This window comes from Dipteris shenzhenensis, chromosome 22, assembly GCF_047967505.1.
Source record: "Dipteris shenzhenensis isolate YYH24624 ecotype China chromosome 22, Dip_SZ_1.0, whole genome shotgun sequence".
Classification (NCBI taxonomy): domain Eukaryota; kingdom Viridiplantae; phylum Streptophyta; class Polypodiopsida; order Gleicheniales; family Dipteridaceae; genus Dipteris; species Dipteris shenzhenensis.
In genome coordinates this window covers 50,734,383-50,754,971 of record NC_141617.1, presented here as the reverse complement: position 1 = coordinate 50,754,971, position 20,589 = coordinate 50,734,383, and the positions used below count along the sequence as shown (strand labels likewise).

General features: G+C 43.8%; 1 protein-coding gene across 1 annotated transcript in view; it reads left to right on the top strand.

Annotated features, from left to right (window-relative positions):
• Positions 1-10,317, top strand: part of LOC147888251 (Zinc finger C-x8-C-x5-C-x3-H type family protein) — an 84,856-nt gene extending 74,539 nt beyond the window's left edge. Inside the window, exon 11 of the mRNA XM_087393665.1 lies at positions 9,530-10,317. Coding sequence (XP_087249791.1) covers positions 9,530-9,565 — 36 coding nt within the window. The 3' untranslated portion in view covers positions 9,566-10,317. The remainder of the gene's footprint in view (positions 1-9,529) is intronic.
• The last annotated feature ends 10,272 nt before the right edge of the window (positions 10,318-20,589 follow it).

The window sequence follows — 20,589 nt, the reverse complement described above, 5'->3', positions numbered from 1 at the left end:
TAGGAAGGCCACCTTCCCTACCCTCTCTTTTACCTGCGGCGGACATCTCAACCATGTTGAAATCACCTCCAATAATCCAAGCCTCTGCAATGGGGGACCAAGAAAGCAGCTGCTTCCATAGAAGGATACGATCCCCTCTCAAATTGCGGGCATACAAGTTTAAAAAGCCAACCTTACGCCCTTCAATGAAAAGAATGATCCACTGAGCTCTAGAGGGGACTATAACTCTGTGTCCAATTATCAAGGGGAGCATTGAAGAAGAGACATAAATGCAAGTACCTCCGCTAGTGCCTGAGGCGGGCAACCAAAAGTATGACCTGAAAGAAGCTTACCCAACTTGGCACAGTCTCTGACATCCAGTTTATGTTCCTAAAGCATAAGAATATCAATGGGTCCCCCAGTAACACTTGGAAGAAGCTGGTTACGAATCAGTTGCCTACAACGGCGATGCGCGTAGCTCTGAGGCCTTGAATGTTCCAACTGACAATCCTCATCGATGAGAGGAAGATGTCGGATGAAAAATCCTACTTGACCTGGAAGCGGAGATAACCCTCTCTTGGGAAAAATTCCTCCTATCAAGAAGAGGGAAATCCACTGGGGAAAGCACTCCCACACCTGCTGAAGGGGAATCTTTGTCGAAAGATATCCTGATAACCTGCTCCCCAAAAGTAGAGGGTACAAACTCCTCTAACTCGAAATTTGCCAAGTTTGCTAGGATTGTGAAGGAATTCCTGAGTGAAGAGCTTGGACCCGGTGTGCAAAGGATCCCTGCAGATGGTGGAGTAGAAGCAAAACCCCACTTGCCTCTATCCACAGGTGAGGAGCGGAGGAGGAGGGGGGCTGCTGAGGTGGAGGGTCCGAAGACTGAGCAATAACATGCGGGTTAGCACTAACTCTCTCCATAAGTGGTAGCCCCTCCTGATAACCAACTAAGGGGACATGGGCAACCACATCAGCACTAGGAACCAAGACATGAATGATTCCTTACTGCAAGGATGAAGGGTCCGTGGCGCCAAGAGTACCCTCTTGAAGTGGAGGGGGGACACCAACTCTGACTAGCATCCATGAGGGACAACATGAACAGGACGTGTTGAGGGTCTTGGTCGCGTTGAAGAAGAGAATCCAGGATGAGATGCTGTAGCCGAAGGTCTTGGGCGAGAGGTGGAAGGTCTAGTAGCGCGAGAAGAAGTGTTAGGACGTGCAATATGTGCTATTGAGGTGGTGCGATGAGGCGTTGCACCTGAGGATCTCTTAGGTCTTTTCTTTTTCCTTGGGCAATCTTTGGCAAAGTGCCGAGGAGTCTTGCAAATCCTACACTGGTCTTGTCTCCCAGCGATGTCGACTCTTTGCGTGAAGAATGAACCATCTTGACGCTGAAGTATGATGTGGTCATCCGTGATATTAGGGTCCGAGACAATGACCCTAACACGTGGAATTCCATCCGATCTGATTCTCTGTAGGTGAAGAAGGCATGCCAGGTAGAGTGGGGATCTCGGTGACCAACCCAAAGGTGGCTTCAATGGAAGATAAGAGTAGATGGTAAACCTACGGGAGGTCGGGGAATCCGATGAAGAGTGACGTGATGTGGTTATCCTCCACAAGATCAAATCCCAAAGTGAAGGGCGTCAAGAAAATCCTCCTGGAGCTCAGTGTCAAGGAACTAGCCTCGAGCACTGTACCTGCTGCGTCTGGAGAATAAAAAACCACCTGGAAGAAGCCTCGACCAAGCAGGCGAACATTTGTGAGGTGCTGTGCAAGGTCTCCAGGTAAAGCTGCGAGCATCTAGTCCCTCGCCTATAACCTGGAAGGGTGGGACGAACGGATGCGAGCAAAGAGTGAAGTGGGACTCTCCTGCTATGTGTCTTTTTGAGTTATTGCAAGTCGTCTTTTGAAAATGTAATTGTTTTCACGACCGGTGGATGCAAACGAGGATTGGCTGAAGGATGGTCCATTGCCAATCGCGGTGAGAAGGCCGACTCGAACTCGATATCACTCTGTTCGCTCTAGAGCTAGGGGAATATGCGCGAGGGGTGCATGAGGAAGGAAAGGAGGGGAGGCAAACGGAGGGAGGGGGGGGTTGAGGGAGGCGAAGGAAAGGGAGGGAGGCCGGGAGAAGAAACTGAAGGGGCAGGGGAGGGGGAGGGTAGCTGGGAGAGGAGGGTGAGGGGCGTGGGGGAGGAGGGTGAAGGGGCGGAGATGGAGCCGTGAGGGTGAAAGGGCGGGGGAGGGGGCCAGGAGAGGAAGGACGAGGGGCAAGGGAGGGGACGGGGGGCGGGGGAGGCGGGGGGTTAGGGCGGAGGAGGGGGGGTGGAAGGCTAAGGGGGGCGGGAGAAGTGGGATGGAGGAGGAGGGGGCAGGGTGGAAGGCTGAGGGGGGCAGGGGAAGAGGGACGGAGGAGGAGGGGGAAAGGACCGGGGGAGGGGGTGGGGAGGACATTGGAGGGGGAGAGGAAGATGGCGGGTGAGGGGGCGGGGGAGGACAGCTGGGAGGGCAGAAGGAGATGGCGAGTGAGGGGGCGGGGAGGCCAGCCGGGAGGGGAGAGGGAGATGGTGGGTGAGGTGCAGCAGGAGAGGGCGGGTAAGGGGGCTGGGAGGGGCTGGTTGAGAGGGAAGGGGGAGGCTAGCAGTAGCTAGAGCGGGGAGGAGCAGCAGCTGACCAAAGCGATTTTAAAGACATGTCTGGTATATGCACTGGACCCAAACAAATGAACAAATGTCTTGCATTGCATGAGAGCTTTTTTTCCACGTATGGCTTAAGAGATTGTAGCGATCATGAATGAATTCTTTTAGAGAAGCCAACAACTTGGAGGTTTCATACACATCTCAAGACCTAGTAGAGATTTGTTAGTGGTTGAACACTAAGGAGTTGTCAACGTGCATATATTTCCTTGAACTGAAGACGAACTGAAGTGGTGCATAGTTTTGGAGTCTGGCGAATTGTACAAAGGATAAAGCCTACGGGATAGAGGGAGAAGTTCTCAAGGGCAAGAGTATTTCGACAAGGAGCTTTCTTATCCCTTTTGAATTTTGGGATACCTTTGGTTTCTAGCTCCAGCTTTAGGCTTTGTTGTTATTTTGGATTGCAGGCATTTCCCGGAAGGGCATTGGTATTTATATGTTGAGGGTTGCATTATTTCAGTTTCGACAGTTTGCAGTAATTTCCCTAGCGTAGGGAAAGTAGATCGATTTTGGTTCTGGTTGGGTGTTTTTATTTACAAAAAGTCAACTCAAACAAGCCAACACAAGAAAAAGTCAAACTTAGGTAGATATGGAAAGGGATAACCATTTGAAGATGGAGGTTGAGTCTTTTTTTTTTTTGGGTGCAAAGAAAAGAACCTTCTATCAATGCTTGAAAGACTTCATACAAAACAACAGCCCCGAAGGTGCTGAGTATGGAAAAAAACTGGAAAAGGCTGAAAGAGAAACCCGCCTGTTCGAGAGAAACCTAGCTCACTACCTAAGGGATCTCTGGTACTGGGGCTAACAGCTAGGTGGGGAGACTATACAACCAGTGAATCCCTCGCGGAGTGAATATGTAAAAAACTCCTACAGGCCAAGCCTCATAGAATTGAACGCGCCTTGCAACAGTTGCCCTAGAGCATGGGGACCCACGCTTCCAGGGGGTGCGGAGGGTGTAGATGATATCCTACCAAATGGCGACGAAGGTAGCGGAGGGTGGAACCGGATGCTCACCCATCACCAGACTGCAGCGAGCAACCCAAATGTTCCATGCCGTGATACTGGCTTCTACCTCACATACGCTGTCCTCCAGAGAAGAATGAGGAACGAGGCTATGAGGAGGGATCGCCTCATGGAGCTCTATCCTCTGAATGCTCTGACCTTGTATCTGGTAAGCTAGGGAGACCTCATCAATCTGGAACACGTGTCCTCCCTCAGTCAACTAAGCCACCATCCCCCATGTGTAGTCCCTCCGATTGCTATGCATACGGGTCATAATCCGGAGGGCTCCCATCCAACCTGTAACGGACCTTCTAGGGCACTCTCTGGGCCACCCAATGCCTTTCCCTTGTAGGGGTCCAAATCGAAGAGTCCATTTGAAGCCTCTTGCTAATCTGTTTGGTGTAGGAAAAGAAGGGCACCTCGTCGACCTACTCGGCAATGCCGCCTCTGTAGGGCCAGAACCACTCTCCCGGATCCCACTGGACCTTCCTCAAGGGCCTACCCTCCCAAAGCCAGAGGCGCCATCTGGGGGCATCTTGCTCTAGGATACTGGGAGGATTAATGTGCCACTCCTTCCCCAAACGCCCCACCACTCTGATCATCTGCCAATGAATCCCATCCTGACTCCCATCCATCTTTGGGTCTCTTAGTGAGTGCTTGGAGTAGGCCTCTAGATCCTACACGAAAAAAACTAGGCTGCGTGCTGCCTTGTTGCATCATCATCCTCAAGGGATACTAGTCTGAGAAAACTGACCCAACCATCTGCTATCCATCCACACGCGAAGTCCCTTCCACCAGGACTCAGGGATGGCTAGGTCAATCTTTCTCATCCGTTGCCCTGCCCCTCGCAAAACGCTAAGGCGGCAAGCCTCGCCTCTGCCTCCATGGGTAATCTGCTCCATCTGCCAAAGGAGCTGGCCGGTTCACTGTCCCATTGTGCCCAACCAATGTGAGTCTGCTGCCGGAGCATACGTCCATCTTGATCTCTGATCTCCGGGTGCCAAGTGATATACCAGGCCGTGGCAAGGACCTGGTTTGCCACTAAGGCATGGCCCTCTAGGGAGAATTTGGTCGAGCTCCAGTAGAGAAGCTTGCGTCGATGCCCTGCGGATCCCGTAGATGCTGCAACTGCGTGCCTGCTGATTGGGGCCTAGTGGTTTGAAAGAACTGCTTCGTCATCCTGTCCCCTTGTTGTACCTACTGGACCTGGGAGGAGTGATAGAACTCAGCCTGCCGAATCTCCATGTCTTGAAGCTCAAGGTGCGTGCTCTCAAACGTGCCACTAAGCCACTGGGATCCTGGGTCTTGCTCCTTGAGCCTCTCTCTGGAGGCGAGGTCTATCCGCAGTGTCCGCTCACGCTCCTGAAGAGCCTTGCTTCGTCTAAGGGCATGAGCCTACAACTCCTCACTGCTCCTTTGGATCGCGTCGGCCACCCACAAAGCCTAGCCCTCGCAAGGTGTTGTCTCTGATTGCTACCAAATCTCTGCCATGACTTGTTGAATCTCCGCGTCTTACAGGAGGTTCTCTAGAATGTGGACCCCCTTTTGGGGAAGACCTCGGTGGGGCTTCTCGAAGTGGAGTACTGCTAGAGAGTGGTCTAACATCGTGGTGCCTGCTACAGTCCCGGTAGAGCCACCTCTGTGCAGTGCCCAGTCCCCAACGTAGAAGCGGTCTAGCCTCTTAGGCAGTCCATCATGTCTCCTCTATCCGAAAGAGAAGAGGAGGCTGCCAGGTATCCTGTTGAACTCTGGCTCTCGCCATGCGTCCCTCTCATTGATGTTTCACAAGATATTGCTGGGTATATCCTTTAAAAGCCAAATCTGAAGTTTTCTTATGCTTTCAGAGGTGGCTGAATATGGTTGAGAATGAATCAGGATGCAAGCTTGTCACCCTCAACACAGATAGGGGAAGAGAGTATATGTCTAAGGAGTTTGATGCATTTCTGTCTTCACGGCACGGGGCATTATTCACAAATGCACTACTCCTTACACTCCTCAGCAGAATCCTGTTTCTGAAAGGAAAAACAGGTCCACAATGGAGATGGCCAAATGCATGCTTAAGGCCAAGTCCTTGCCCAATAAATTTTGGCTTGATGCAGTGATGTGTGCCAACTATGTGCTGAATAGATCACCTACACGGGCATTGAAGACTGTTACACCTTATGAAGCATGGAAAGGCAGGAAACCTTCACTTCACACATGAGAGTTTTTTGGTCTCTTGCATATGTTCATGTACCATCTCAGCTGAGACATAAGCTTGATGATGAGGCAATCAAATGCATATTTATTGGTTACAGCTAGGAGAGCAAAGGGTATCGGTTATATCAACCAAATACTGGGAAGATTATTGTCAGTAGAGATGTAATCTTTGCTGAACATTCAGCTTCTCTTGTGGATTGCAAAGCTAAGCCAGATGTTGACATGTTTGATGCCTTTGAATCTTGGTTACCTCTGGCATCCTCAGAAGAGGACTTTGACCAGCAACATGAGCCTCCCGCAGGCCCTTCACCAAGCAATAATCAGCCACTACCCCATGCTGATTTGCAGGTTTCTCTTCCAGCACAAAATGATCCCACTATTCATGATGCAGTCATTGAAGAAAGAGCTGTCAATAGACAGAAAAGGCAAGTTCCCAGATGGCTTCTTGATACATTGAGGGACAGCAAACAAGATCAGCCTTTTGCTGCCTGGACAAGATCAGGGAATAGACAGATGCATGGTCACTTTCTTGAATTTCTACTCCTTACTACAGCTTGCAATGAAGAGCCCTTGTGCCATAAAGATGCTTTTGACAGCAAAGAGTGGATGGATGCAATGAGAGCTGAGTTACAATCCATTGCCAAAAATGACACATGGGAATTAGTAGATCTCCCTCCCGGCAAGCATGCCATTGGTACCCGGTGGGTCTACAAATTAAAAAGGAAATCTGATGGCAGCATAGATCGATACAAAGCCCGTCTTGTTGCAAAAGGGTATGCCCAACAAGGCATTGACTTTGAGGAGACATTTGCTCCCACATCTAGGATTACTACCATTAGACGTGTCATTGCCATTGCAGCCCATCATCATTGGCAAGTGCACCAACTTGACATCAAGACTGCTTTTCTTCATGGGGATCTGCAAGAAGAAGTATATGTCACACAACCTCTTGGCTTTGAGGTTGTTAATTCTGAAAATAAGGTATGCTGGCTTAGAAAAGCCCTTTATGGTTTGAAGCAGGCACCTAGGGCATGGTATGCCAAAAATCATGCACACTTACTATCCCTTGGTTTTCAGAATAGTCCCACAGAACCCAAACTTCATGTTCGTGGGAGTGGATCTGATTTTTTAGTTCTGATTTTATATGTGGATGATATGCTCATCACGGGTCCAGATACTGAGCAAATTGCAGCTTTCAAGGCTGATTTGCAGCAGATTTTTGACATGTCAGACACGGGACAGCTCCATTATTATTTGGGCATTCAGTTTGCTCATGTTGAGGGGGTATCATGATGTCTCAGTCCAAGTATATTGGACAGCTCTTTGATCGTTTTCAGTTTGAGGATTGCAAGCCAATCTCTACTCCAGTGGACCCTGTTTTCAAATTCTCAGCTCATGATGGGAGCCCACCATGTGATATCACTCTTTATCAGCAGGCTGTTGGATGCCTTATTTATTTATGTCACACCAGACCTGACTTACAATATGCAGTATCTCAACTCAGCAGATTCATGCACATGCCTAGTTCACAGCATTGGCAGGGACTGAAGAGAGTCTTTAGATATCTCGGAGGCACTCAGCATTTAGCCCTCTTCTATGGTGATCAGGGTTCACTTACCATGCATGCTTATACGGATAGTGACTGGGAAGGATGTTCTGACACCAGAGTGTCACATACTGGCAATTGTTTTTTGCTTGGCAATTCATGTATCTCTGGGCTCAGCAAGAAGCAACCAATAGTTGCCACATCTAGTTGTGAGGCTGAGTACAAGGCAGCTTTCACCGCTATAGTAGAGTGTGTTTGGCTTCGACAATTACTTATAGATCTTGGTATTCGCCAAACATCCTCCACTATTGTCTACACTGACAGCCAGAGTGCTTTGGCCATTGCGAGTAACCCAGTGTTTCATGCGCGTACCAAGCATATTGAAGTTCACTATCATTATGTTCGGGAGCGGTTGTCAGCAGGAGACATAGAGTTGTCCTATCTTTCCACAGAGGACAACATAGCAGATATGTTTACAAAGGCACTTCCTCGTCCCAGGTTGGAAGTCTTCCGACAGGCTTTACTCTTGGTTCCCTTTGTTACATGATCTGACATCCCTTGTACATTCATAGGTGGCTATATCCTTTTGGATGAGCATGTGCCACCATGACGAGAAAATACCAGGTATTCTGAGACGTTTCCAGAATAGTTCAGCCCATCCCATGGAGGGGGGTTTGTAGGCCATCTCCTGGTGGTTCTAGTGATGTCCTATAGGCCATGGTATGTTCCTTGTAGGCATAAATATAGGCACTTGTAGTGTTAGTGCCTTTTAGGCCACATAGGACACTTAGTCCTATGTGACACCTAGGACACTTAGTCCTAGGTCTAAGTACTTGTACCTTATACTCCTTCTTTTCCCATTATCCTAGTTTTGACGTGACGGCTAATCTATTGACTCTTTTGCAACCTGCATTCTCTCACTTTCATTCGATCCTACACGCGTAACCCAGTGTTTCATGCGCGTACCAAGCATATTGAAGTTCATTATCATTATGTTTGGGAGCGGTTGTCAGCAGGAGACATAGAGTTGTCCTGACTCCTATCTTCCTAGAGAGGACAACATAGCAGATAATTTTACAAAGGCACTTCCTCATCCCAAGTTTGAAGTCTTGCGACAGGCTTTACACTTGGTTCCCTTTGTTACATGATCTGTCATCCCTTGTACATTCATAGGTGGCTATATCCTTTTTTCTGAACATGTGCCACCATGATCAGAAAATACCAGGTATTTTGAGACGTTTTCAGAATACTTCAGCCGATTCCATGGAGGGGGGTTTGTAGGCCATCTTATGGTTGTTCTAGTCATAGATCATGAGGTCTTTTTGGCATATACTGAAATTTTCAGTTGATGTAATTGTAGCACCTTATTTTGAGGTTGCTACTCATATAATATAATCAATCAAAGATTTCACAAAGAAAAAAGTGTGTTTGTGTGTGACCGTGTCCCTGCGACAGCACGAGACAGCTTGACAGACGCAGATACAAGATATTTTCACAGGTCACCAGAGAGCCATCATTGTGCCTGTCTTCGGTTTCTAAGTCCCAGCTCCGAGATTGACTTGACTTGATTCAGCTTGTACTTGATTGATTATGATTTTGCCAGCATAGATTAGTACTCAGCAAGGGCCCTAGTGCGCCCTTTGCTCCCACCCACTGAGGCTTGTATGGGTCTACTTTGTTTGTGCACTTTGTCCCGTGGGCCCCGAGGCCTTCTACAGACTCTCTCTCTCTCTCTCTCTCTCTCTCTCTCCCCCCCCCTCCCCTTTTCGTTAGGTTTTGGTTTTAAGCACTTGGATTTACCCATGAGATTCTGTAATCTTTTGAGACTCGGATAACAGCTATGCTTGGTTACTTCGATTATAGGCATAGCCTTGGTTACTATGTAATTCTCTTTCCTTCTTGTTTTAGAATTATTTTTCTGTCCTCTTCTAAAAGAATCTCATTGTTTCTCTCGTCTTTCATATCTTTGTTTCTAAAGAGAGAATTTCATTTTTAAGATCTGATATATTCTCGTGTCGTGAAGGTAGTTATTACACTGATTGCCATTACAGCTATGGAATTAATCTTCTTGCTGCTGATACTTATTCCGTCATCTAACTTGCAGGTCCCAGAAGACGAACCCCCTGTATATGCACGATGATTTCTGTTTCTTTGCATAGGTGGTGTGTTATGGCGAGGTTTAGTAGATAGAATATACTGGCAAGTTTCTTGCTCTCATATTTGCATTGCTCTTAGACAAAAAAACAATGTATAGTGCTGATGGCATCCATGGGGATGCCAGAGTAGAGTATCTACTATGTATTACGAAGTTGCTGGATTCTGACCCTAGGAGTGAGTATTATGAGGCTAAAAATTGCACTATTCAATTTTGGCATGATGACATTGGGTTTATTTAGATATACATGGTTGATGGATGCCTCTACCCTTATAAATGGCTTCATGCGGAATCTGTTAACCGGTGTTTGGGAACCTATTGCCATGTAGATCCGCTATCCGGAAAGCTGTTTGAGGTCTTCCACAATCCGGTATGGGCCCTGATATTTCAACTTGAGCTTGCCCGGGAATCTTCCCAGCTTGGAGTTATACACCAAAATTAGATCTCCCAGTCTAAATAGTTTGAACTTAATGTTCCGGTTTACCCATGCCTTAACACCATTCTTGAATGACTTGAACCATATATTGACTCTGAATCTGGCCTCCTCCAGGCGAAGTAACTGTTCTTGTCGGTACTGCACGGATTCTTTTGGGGTCATTTTTTTTACGGAAATCCCCAAATTTGGTGCGAAGATTGACTACGTCAATTCCTTTATCTTCCTGTTCATGTATGTCCCTTGCTTGTCTATGGATAACAATTTGCATTCCATGTCGGCCATCTCCAGCATTGGCTGTTACTTGCAAAGGAAAGTTCTTTTTTTTTCAAGATAGTTCTGTGTTTTTACATGATTGAGAAAGACACTAATACACGAACATTTGTTGAATGATTGATAGCACTGAATGCCATATTTATACGTAATGGACATCTTCACTAGAAAGACTGTTTGTAAAATATTGGTTTCTTTCTTGATTGAAATTATTTTGTGTATATTAGCGTCCCTTTTACATGGCTAGCTTAAAAGTATGAAATTATGAGTGTTGCCACCGTTAACTAGTACATGCCTATTTTGGATGAATCCTTTCAAACTAAGGGTTTGAGCTCCTTTATAGCCCATTATAGCATCTACAGATATGATGAACACTTCAGCCTGTGCATCAAAATAAATCTCATCACTCTCTACACAAGAATGTGCATCTTAAAAATCTTTCATCAAAAGACAGGTCACGTGCAACTTCAATATCCCATTGCTAACCAGAAGATGGACATTTTGCTTGGGAAATAACTTTTTTTTCTGAATGCTCACTTGCTGAACCACCTGGGTAAAAGGATTTAAAAATGCCCAGCATAACAGATTTCTTAGACCAGGTCTGTACAGTTGTTTGATCTCTATGATGACTATGCTTTGTATGATCTAAACTATGATCTCTAATGATATTAACTATGCTTTGTTTGATCTAAAATTTCAAAAACCTTGCTATTTTTGTAACATCAATCCTGAAAACAGAGTAGAATGATACCAAATTTCGAAGTTACTTGTGCACAAAGGCAGACCTTTTCTTTTTTTAATCTAAATTATTTGAGTCTTGAAGTATAAAGTACTGACTTCTATGCCTAGTGTCTTGTAGTTTAACACCTTACATGTCATAGAAATTTCATTAGCTCAAGAGAGATGGGGAATTAGGGGTACAGCATTAAGGCACAGGCCGTGTGTTTATCTGTATTTTGAAGCTAGATGCCTTTAGAGGTGCTTTCTTGATGTCCAGTGTCATCTCAAAATTTGTAGTGTAGCCATGAATCGAGGTCACCCTTTACAAATTTCGTAGAGGAGAGGGAGGCAAAGGTATACAATAGTGGTGGCCCAGTCTCTGTAGTGCCACATTGTTGCTCATATTGCTGCTCGATCGGTGTTTGCGAGGGTTGCTTGGTGTTGGCTTTGTCTCTTCTCTTGGTAGCCTCCTCTCCCCTTTGCTACTTGGGCGTTTCACTTTCCTCTGCTCCCTTTGTAGATTATTGGTGCCCTTGCCGATGTTCCCCTTTCGGGTTTTGTTCTCGTCTAGTCTCCTCAAAGGTGCCCTTATCGCTATTCCCCTTCTGTGTTTGAACTTGTGCCTTCTCCTCGACACCTTTGCTAGTATTTTTTGCCAATGTTATCCTATCCCTGTCCCAATTAATCTGAATGCTCATCATCCTTGGCTTTTGATGAGCTTGCTCCACCATGAGCTTGCTCCACCTTGTGCTGGAAGGATATTGGGCCATGGATCCTGGCTAGTCATAAGATGATGATGCACCAACATGCACAGGTGAGGGCAGAGCTTGTAGTGCATTTGTCCTTGGGTCACTTCTTTCAGTTGGGACTCGAATTCCTATAGCGTTGCCACCATGAGCCAAGCCACAAACTGCCGTGGAACATAGCCCATGCTCTTTTTAAGACCAATAAACTCAGAGAGGAATTTGCATACCGCCTTTAGGCCTTCATTAAGCGCCTTACTGATGAGGTATCCCTGTGAATTTGAGTAGCTATCCTCATCAAAGTATGCATCACACCTTTCGGTAGAGACGAGCTTTCTCGACCTTGGGTGTGCTTTGAATCTAAACACTTCCTCCAGTAACTCTGAACTCAGACAGACATGATTGTCATTGATCATGACAGTGTGATCGTGTTGTGATCGTCTTCATCATAGGAATCTAAGATCTTATCCGACAAATCTTCGTTTTGTTGAGGCATCATGCGTGGTCTTCTTCTACCCGAATTTCCTTGCATAAGGAAGTAGAGTGCCAGATAGTTCCATCGTCCAATAACGAGACTACGTACCAATAATGTGTGCATATCGCACTTGGTGTGGTCCTCTATCCTAGTTTCTACTTCGTGGAAGTCATGCGAACTTTAGAGGCTTATTGCTCCTCAAAATCCCTCTGAGGATGTCATTTTCAAAGTTCTTGATTGGGTATGGATGCGACACACAATAGGGTGCTCTTCGACTCTTTATCGATCAAATCGTTCCCTGCGCTCCTCCATGGCCACGAAGATTATGTAGAAGCTGATTGGGGATGAGGATGATGAAGAAGAAGAATGGAAAGCACAACAAACTATTGGGCACAACGGAAACAAGGGAGTTGTTAAACGACGGAGATATGAGAGTAGTAGAACGATTGCAAAAGCAAATGGAAACGATGATTGAAATCCTCAACCCAATGTAGCCAAACAAGATGTAAAATTGGACGTTGCATCAAGTGATTGGTTGCATGATAGTGTACAGTCTCCCTTTCTTGGGCATGATTATCTTGCATGAATGTGCCCACAACATGCCACATGTCAGCATTTGGTGCATCTCTTCCACTGTCACTAAACAGCTAACTAGCACTCTTGTTGGCATAAAATTCATCAAACTTTTGTCAATTGAGTACTCTGCATCTGAGTCCTGCCTAATTGAGAAACCCATTGCTTGGTACGGCTTCACCTTACTTCCATTATACAACTTGGAGATACATTCCCTTGCACATCTTCAAGTTGAATTGTCCCATTGGAGAAAACTTCAGTTAATCGGTAGGGATCATTTCATCGCAAGTTTAAATTTGTTTTGAGAGGCCCCAACTTCTCCAAAGCGATAGCTTGGTCTAGCAAATCTTCATGGTCCTAGTTAGATTGACTTATTTCTAGCTTGTGCAAATCTACCTGAGTGCAGCCTAAGATAAACAAGCTCGCATAGACTTATCATCTGGAACAATGTTCAACTGATTGATAGGAGGTCGCATCCCAAGTACAAAGTCTTGGACGAACTCTCCTTTGTTTTGCTTCAGCTTACTTAGCTTTGTTCCAACATCTTCTTTGTTGATTTCTTGCCTAAACCTTCATAGGAATGCTTCAGACATTGCATACCAATCATGAAAATATCCAATTGGAACCTGTTTGAACCATCTCTAAGCATTTCCTATTAAGGTATGCAAAAAATAGTCCATGTATTTCTCATCTGTTGTGGCACCATTGATGTGGCAAACTTGCAAGAGACTCTGCAAATGACTTTATGGATCTTCATCATCAGTGCCTTTGAAACTTTGAAATTTTACTTTGATGTTGGTGTTGGTGGACTTAGATGTTTTTACTCCATAGCTTGAGTAGACCGGTCTTCTACTTGGAAGGACCAAGTCGTTGGTTCTCCACCTATCACACCTACCTTTACGTGTGAGATCAATGTTGACTATCCCGCAATTGGTTGGTACTATCTTCAGGCCTTAGAGGTACAAATCTTTGTATGTTTGTAGGTTAAGTAGAACTTATGTCCACCGTGAGGAACTCGTGCAAATTGCCTAAGCTACTCCACATTCACTTCAGGTCTTCGATGGCATCTCTCTCCATCAGAAGCACGCCGCTCTTTTTGTCAATTGATTCTTCGGCCATTTACTGTAGTTGGCCTTCTTCCTTCATATCTTTCTTGACATAATACATATGGAGTAATAGTCGAGTACTCTTAAAGTCATTCTCTTAGTTATCTAAGTTGTTCTTCACGTTCATTTTGATTTTTTATAGAGTAAATGGCCGTCCACTCAAAATCGAAGCTTTTCATAGATGAATGCTTAGACTCCACTTGCCATGACGGACCTACATCTGCCAATGTTCTGGGACGTCTCAGTTTAAGACCAACGTTCCGTTCTTCTGATTCTGGATAGTGATTAACTTCCACCCCTGGGGTAGTGTGGCAGACTCTCTCTCCTTGTGCTCGTTGCTCTTGTTGGACAGTTGATGCTTTTGCCAGCCTCCTTTGAGTATGGAACTCCGGTTCTGAGACTGCCGCTCCATTTGTCATGGTAGGATGCAGTCAATTCTTTTGGCTCAGGAACTCTTTATGCCTTGCCACATATCTTTGTCTTTTTTCCGAGCATGTGTCAGGCATTGACTAAGGTAGAAAGTATCCAAGTAGCTTTCCAAATACTTGATCTGAAAAATTGATGTACTGGGGTCAATACCAAGGATTACAAGGTATGTGGTTGTGTGTGTGATCACATGAGTGAGCGTGTGAACACGTGTGTGTGTGTAGGTGTGCCTAAGTTAGGTGTGATTGATGATGTGTCAGTCAATAGGTGTGATTGAAGGAGTGTAGTGTGTGATTGAGAGATTCATGGAGAAATTTGTGGATCTAGATGCTCTCTTCAGCTCATAGGTACATTGTATCTCTCGCCTATATATTGGCCATCTCTCTCATGAATGAATAAGCTTCTTCCATCTTCTTGTTCCCCCATCATGTTTCCATTTTTGCTCCAACATGTGGTATCAGAGCCACCATGCCCTCCTTGAGCCATTTTTAGCAACGTTATCATCTTCTCCACCTTCTCCATCCTTGCTCCCATTTTGCCCCTTTCTGGCATGATCTTGGAGCTTCGAATTCTATGCATGTAGGTGACCATTCTCCAAACTCTTTCAGCCATATATTCCCCTCATATAGGCGCACTTCCACTCTAGAGGGATTCTAGAAATTGTCCTTTCTCAGGCCGTGTCAACACGATTATTGCCTGACAAACTTTTTCTATGTACAACCTATAGAAGTAAAATTTCGACCAGCCCTCCTAGGTATTGTTGGGCAATCTTATCAGCTAGATGCTAGTCAAGTTTGAGTGCATTTGGTCCATAGAAGAGGGAGAAATAAAAGAAAAACTAGTTGATTTTAAAGCAATTCTCATAGGCGATCTGGCATATTTTCAGCTATCCTCTGGGTTGGATATAATAAGCTTTATTTTTTGCATACAAAGACCCTTCATTAGCTCTTCCAGCTGTGCGCATATTTTCAGCTATCATCTAGGTTGGATATTATTTGGTGTATAAGCTTTATTTTGGCATAAAAAGACCCTTCATTAGCTCTTCTAGCTATGCGATTTCAGCTCTGCAAGTTGCTGCTATCTCTAGTTGCTATTTTGGACAGTTTTAGCTTTAAAAGGGTTAACCAAGTCAACTAAAAATTGGGTCTTTTTACCTTGACTAAAAGTTTTCAGCATATTGACTCTTCTTGAGCATTAGAACTCAGTTATGAAACTCATGGGTGTCATTGTACTTTGTTTTTATGGAGATGACTTAGTGGTCTATGCAACATATCTTATGATGTATGCAGCTTCTTTTCATCTATATGGGGATGACATGATGATTGTTCTCTTGAACAATATGTTCTCAAGTTCCACTTATTTGAGTCTATTTGTCAAATCTTGTAAGGCATTAGACACTACCCATGGGGTAAGACCTTGCTTAGAAGGAAAGCTTTGCTTCCTCGACACCAATTACAATGCAATGGACAAGCAAGTTTATGAGTCTGATACAATGGTGGCTTGGAAACGACGCTAGAAAAATATTGCCATCAAGGGGGGGAATTTCCCCACACCTTCAACTTAGTTGTTTGTGTGTGTGGTCAATAAGGGTTCTTTGCCCTGGGATGTCCCCCTTAAATGAATGTTAGTCTTATGTTTGAGGTTTTACCTTGTTAGAGCCATGGGGATTTCCATGCATAGTCATTGTCCAATCTCCCAGTTGTAAACGAAGACCAATGTCAGAGTGAGATCATGTTGGGGTGAAGATGCCCAAATGAATCTACTGCTGATGCAGCTAGAAAAGTTCCAGGTTGGGATCATAAGTGTTGTCACTAGAGGTGGGCAAGCCATGAAGTTTCCCATGGACTACTGCTACGGTTGAGGTCATCAATTTGTGGGGGGGTATGATGAGACAAATTTATGTACTAAGGACAATACCAAGGATTACAGGGTATATGGTTGTGAGTGTGTGAACACATGTGTGTGTAGGTGTGGTTGAGTTAGGTGTGACTGATGATGTGTTAGTCAATAGGTGTGATTGAAGGAGTGTGGTGTGTGATTCAGAGATTCATGGAGAAATTTGTTGATCTAGATGCTCTCTTGAGCTCATAGGTACATTGTATCTCTTGCCTATATATTGGTCATCTCTCTCATGAGTGAATAAGCTTCTTCCATCTTCTTGTTCCTCCATCATGTTTCCATTTCTGCTCCAACAATACTTTGTGTATCCCACACGTTAGTCTTCAAGCTTACCACCAGACTACACCACTCATTTGGAGTTACTTGAAGAATTTTCTTGTTGTAGCCTGCACTTCAATTGCTTCACTTTGTCACTGGTCAACATGAACCTTACTGACCTCAACAACCCTAAACTTAATACCTCGGTCCTCTAGATCTTCTGAACTAACAACTTGTCAATTTGCAATTCAATTGACCCTTCCCTAGTAATATCGCCAAAATGTTGATGCTTCTTTTTGCCTACCCATGGCTAACTTAAAGTGCTCGGTGCTAACCGAACCCTGTGCAGTGCTTGACAAAGATGCTCGCAGTTAAAATCCTTAGGTACGGCGTGCTCGAGTAATAGAGCAGATGGCAATATTAACACTCAGAGTTTGGGGTTAGTTGTTTACAAGAGAATACCGAGCTACACACAATCAATGATGTAATCCTATGGTACAATTCATCGTAAAGGACAAGAGTATAAACAAAAGGAATAAACTTATATTGAGCTTCTGCTTACAACCAAGCCTCCTCGGATTGCAATGAATACTCAATAATCTTCCTAACATAGCAATCTCAGGTGAGAGGAAGAGAACTCAGCATGCTACTGTTCTCTTCTCTCTCCCTGTCACAACTGCATCTTTTCTAGCTATGCAAAACTGCCTTCTAAGAGCAGTTTCATTCAATGCGTCATGTCACCACTTGCAATTGATGGATCTACCACAATCTCTTGCACCTTAACTGCAAAACTCTGCTCAGCATCCAGAACGTTCCACCACTTCTAAGTAAGTTGGTAGTCGGTGATTGTACTTCAATCCCTGACCATGTTAGCTTGACTCCAGGGCTAAAAATTGCCAATAGATCAAGAATGGTAGAAGGGAGGGAGTTTGAGCTTCACCAAAACCTCCATGGATGGAAAAGTCAATGAAAGCGGATCAAGTGATGAAAGACATCACCACTGCCATGTTAGCCTGACCCTGAGGAATAATTGGCATTCTTTCTGATGGCCTTACATAGCACTTGCATGCTCTAAAGAACCTCCTTTTTCAAAGAGATTTAAATGCTAAATTTGGGTTCCAATCTTCAATACTTTTGAGGTTGACAATGGACATGGATTTTCTTACAAAAGAAATCTAAGGGACATAGCTACACCATACATGTACTTCGGGATTGAATTTTTTTAGGCATGACTTCTAGATGAGGAGACTACCATGGATTGAATATTAAGAATTATACCTCGCTTGCAAAACAACTAGAGGCTCAATGAAACTCTTCCACATTCCCTCAATTTGCATCACATCAAGGTGGCATAGCTTGGAGCACCACCTTTGCGATTGGATGTCGGTTTTACACAATCACATATAGGTTCATGGGGACATATGTTTTTAGATTTGTTTTGATGGCATCAAGCTTTTCTAATATGGGAATGGGGGGCATTGATACGTAGATGATGGACATGAATATTCTTACAAAATAAAATGAACAGAGATAGCTACACCATATATGTACTTGGGGATTGCTTCTTTTAAGGCATGGCTTCCACCATGGATCGAATCTCAAGAATTGCAAGACTAGAGTATCAATGAAGCTCCATATTGTTGAACCTAAACCCTCAAATTTGCATCAATGCGGCATAGTTTGAAGCATCATCTTTGCAATTGGATGCGGTTTCACACAATCACATATCAACATAGGTTCATGGGGATGAATGTTAATAGATATTTTTGATGGAAATGTCATCTTTTAAGCTTGTTTGAGATTGAATGGGGGGCATTAATATGTATGAGTCACATAGATTGTGGGTAGATAAAGCCCTAATTATTTTCATGGCTAGGACTAGAAAGGAGCCACATTTTTAGATTAGACCTAGCCAAACACCATTGAGCTCATCGTATCTGGGAAGTTATTGGGACCATTTGGGACTACCATTGGTCGTAGATGAAGAAAAGGAATCATCAATGTTGACATACATATGGAGATGTATGTTAAGTTATATCGATTGGATACATCTATCTCCATTTTATAAATTGTTGTTGCTACCCCACCTAAAGAGAGGTGTCCTTTATACTTTGTTGTTTTTGTTTAGTGATCAATAGATTAATTTAGGCTCTCCCACCTATTATTTCACACATTGTACTATACTATGTCTCATAGACTCCTTTGGTCTTGCATACAAAGCGCATATACTTTTAGTTTCAACTAGGAGACTTTTTTCATTGAGAATTCCAAAGTGTTAAAATGGTATGAAATTCAAGACAATACATGGTTATTGTATGATTTTACCTTAGAGGTATGCAATCTATTATATGGTTGATTTTGGGGAAGCAAGGAAGGGGAGGATAAGAAAAAGGCTATTTGAGGGAGTGAAAAGAACTAAAGAAAGCATGATGGAACAAAAAATTTATTGGCATTTTTTTGGAACAAAGCAAAGAGAAAGCTAGAACTCATAAAGTCAATACTCGTGATTTTCCATTACTGATGCATGAGCAGATTCATGAACAAATATGGAGAGAGGAGAGAAGAGTGGAGATGAGGAGAGAGGGCACAGCTAGAGAGCCCACTATAAATGACTAACTGTACAATAGTATTAGTTGAAAATAATAAATATATACAAATCCCTTTAGGGTTAGGGTTAAGGTTTTCAATCCTTGTGCCTTTAATTGATCAAAGGATTTGGAAGACACAAATCCATTCCCTTAAGATGTCAAGTCATGAGACTAATGGAATTACAAATACTACCTGTGGGTGAGATTGATATTTTCCAAGTGGCCTACAGACACCAAACAAAAATTAAAACTTGAGCAGATTGCTAAGCAAAAATATCTCTTTTTGATTAACTTCCCTAAAGACATTGAAAGGGAATGAGAGTTAGCTGGAATACCAACTACAATTATGAGACTTGGTATGGAGTAGTTAGTGCCAGAGCCAACAAAAGAACTCAATCTCGAAACAGAAGACAACACTACAATGGTAGTGGTAAGTGCCAATCTTTCTTCCCAGTAGCTAAGGATTATGAAATATTTATTTGTCAGATATAAGGATGTTATTTCTTGGAATTACACTAATCTACAAGATCCTCTCGAGTTGTGTCAACTTAAGATAACTTTACTGCCAGATGCCAGAGTTTTATCTATGCTATTGATCATAGTGATTAGCTATTTCTTATTGTGGTTGTGCCTAAGAAGAATGGTAAACTCCAAGTTTGCGTATATTATCAAGTGTTAAATGCATAAATAGTCCCAGATCTCGAGACACTTCACTGATGGAATCTTGAATCAAGTTACAGGACATGAGATGTACTCATTTATGGATGGTTAATGTGGTTAGAATCAAATTATTATAGCTCAAGAGGATCAATCTAAAATTGCCTTTATCATGGAATGGGGTGCTTATGCAACCTGAGTAATGCCCTTTGGGTCAAGAAATTATCCATCAACCTTCCAGAAGTTTATGGTAGAGGCTTTTTGTGATTATCTCACTAAGTTCATTGCCATTATTTTTGTGTTTACTCCTCAGACAAAGATCATCTCAGTTATCTAGAAAAGATATTTCTTAGATGCAAAAAAGCAAATATTTCACTCAATCAGTCTGGAATGTGCATATTGCACGGTCATGTCATTTCTCAAGATGGTATACAAATTGAGCCAAGTCAGATTCGAGCTATATAGCAAATGTCTGAGCCTAAAAATCTAACTCAATTGCATTTTTCAATGGGGTTTATCAACTTCTATAGATACTTTATCAAAGATTTTGCCAAGATACAGCTCCATTGTATGAGTTGACAAAGAAACATGCTAAGTTTGAATGGACTATCGAGTTGTTTGTGCTTTTTCATGATCTTAAGAGTTGGGCAATGGCTACAGCCATTTTAAAGCAACCAAGGTGGGATGTTATTTTCCATGTGCATGTAGATGCATTTAGGTGTGCCTTAGGCATTATTTTGGCTCAACTAGATGGTCGGCTAGATTATCTAGTGTATTATGCCACAGTCGGTTATTGACGCCTACTGAGTCCAACTATAGTACCACCGAGTGAGAAGTTTTGGGGATGATACTCAGTGT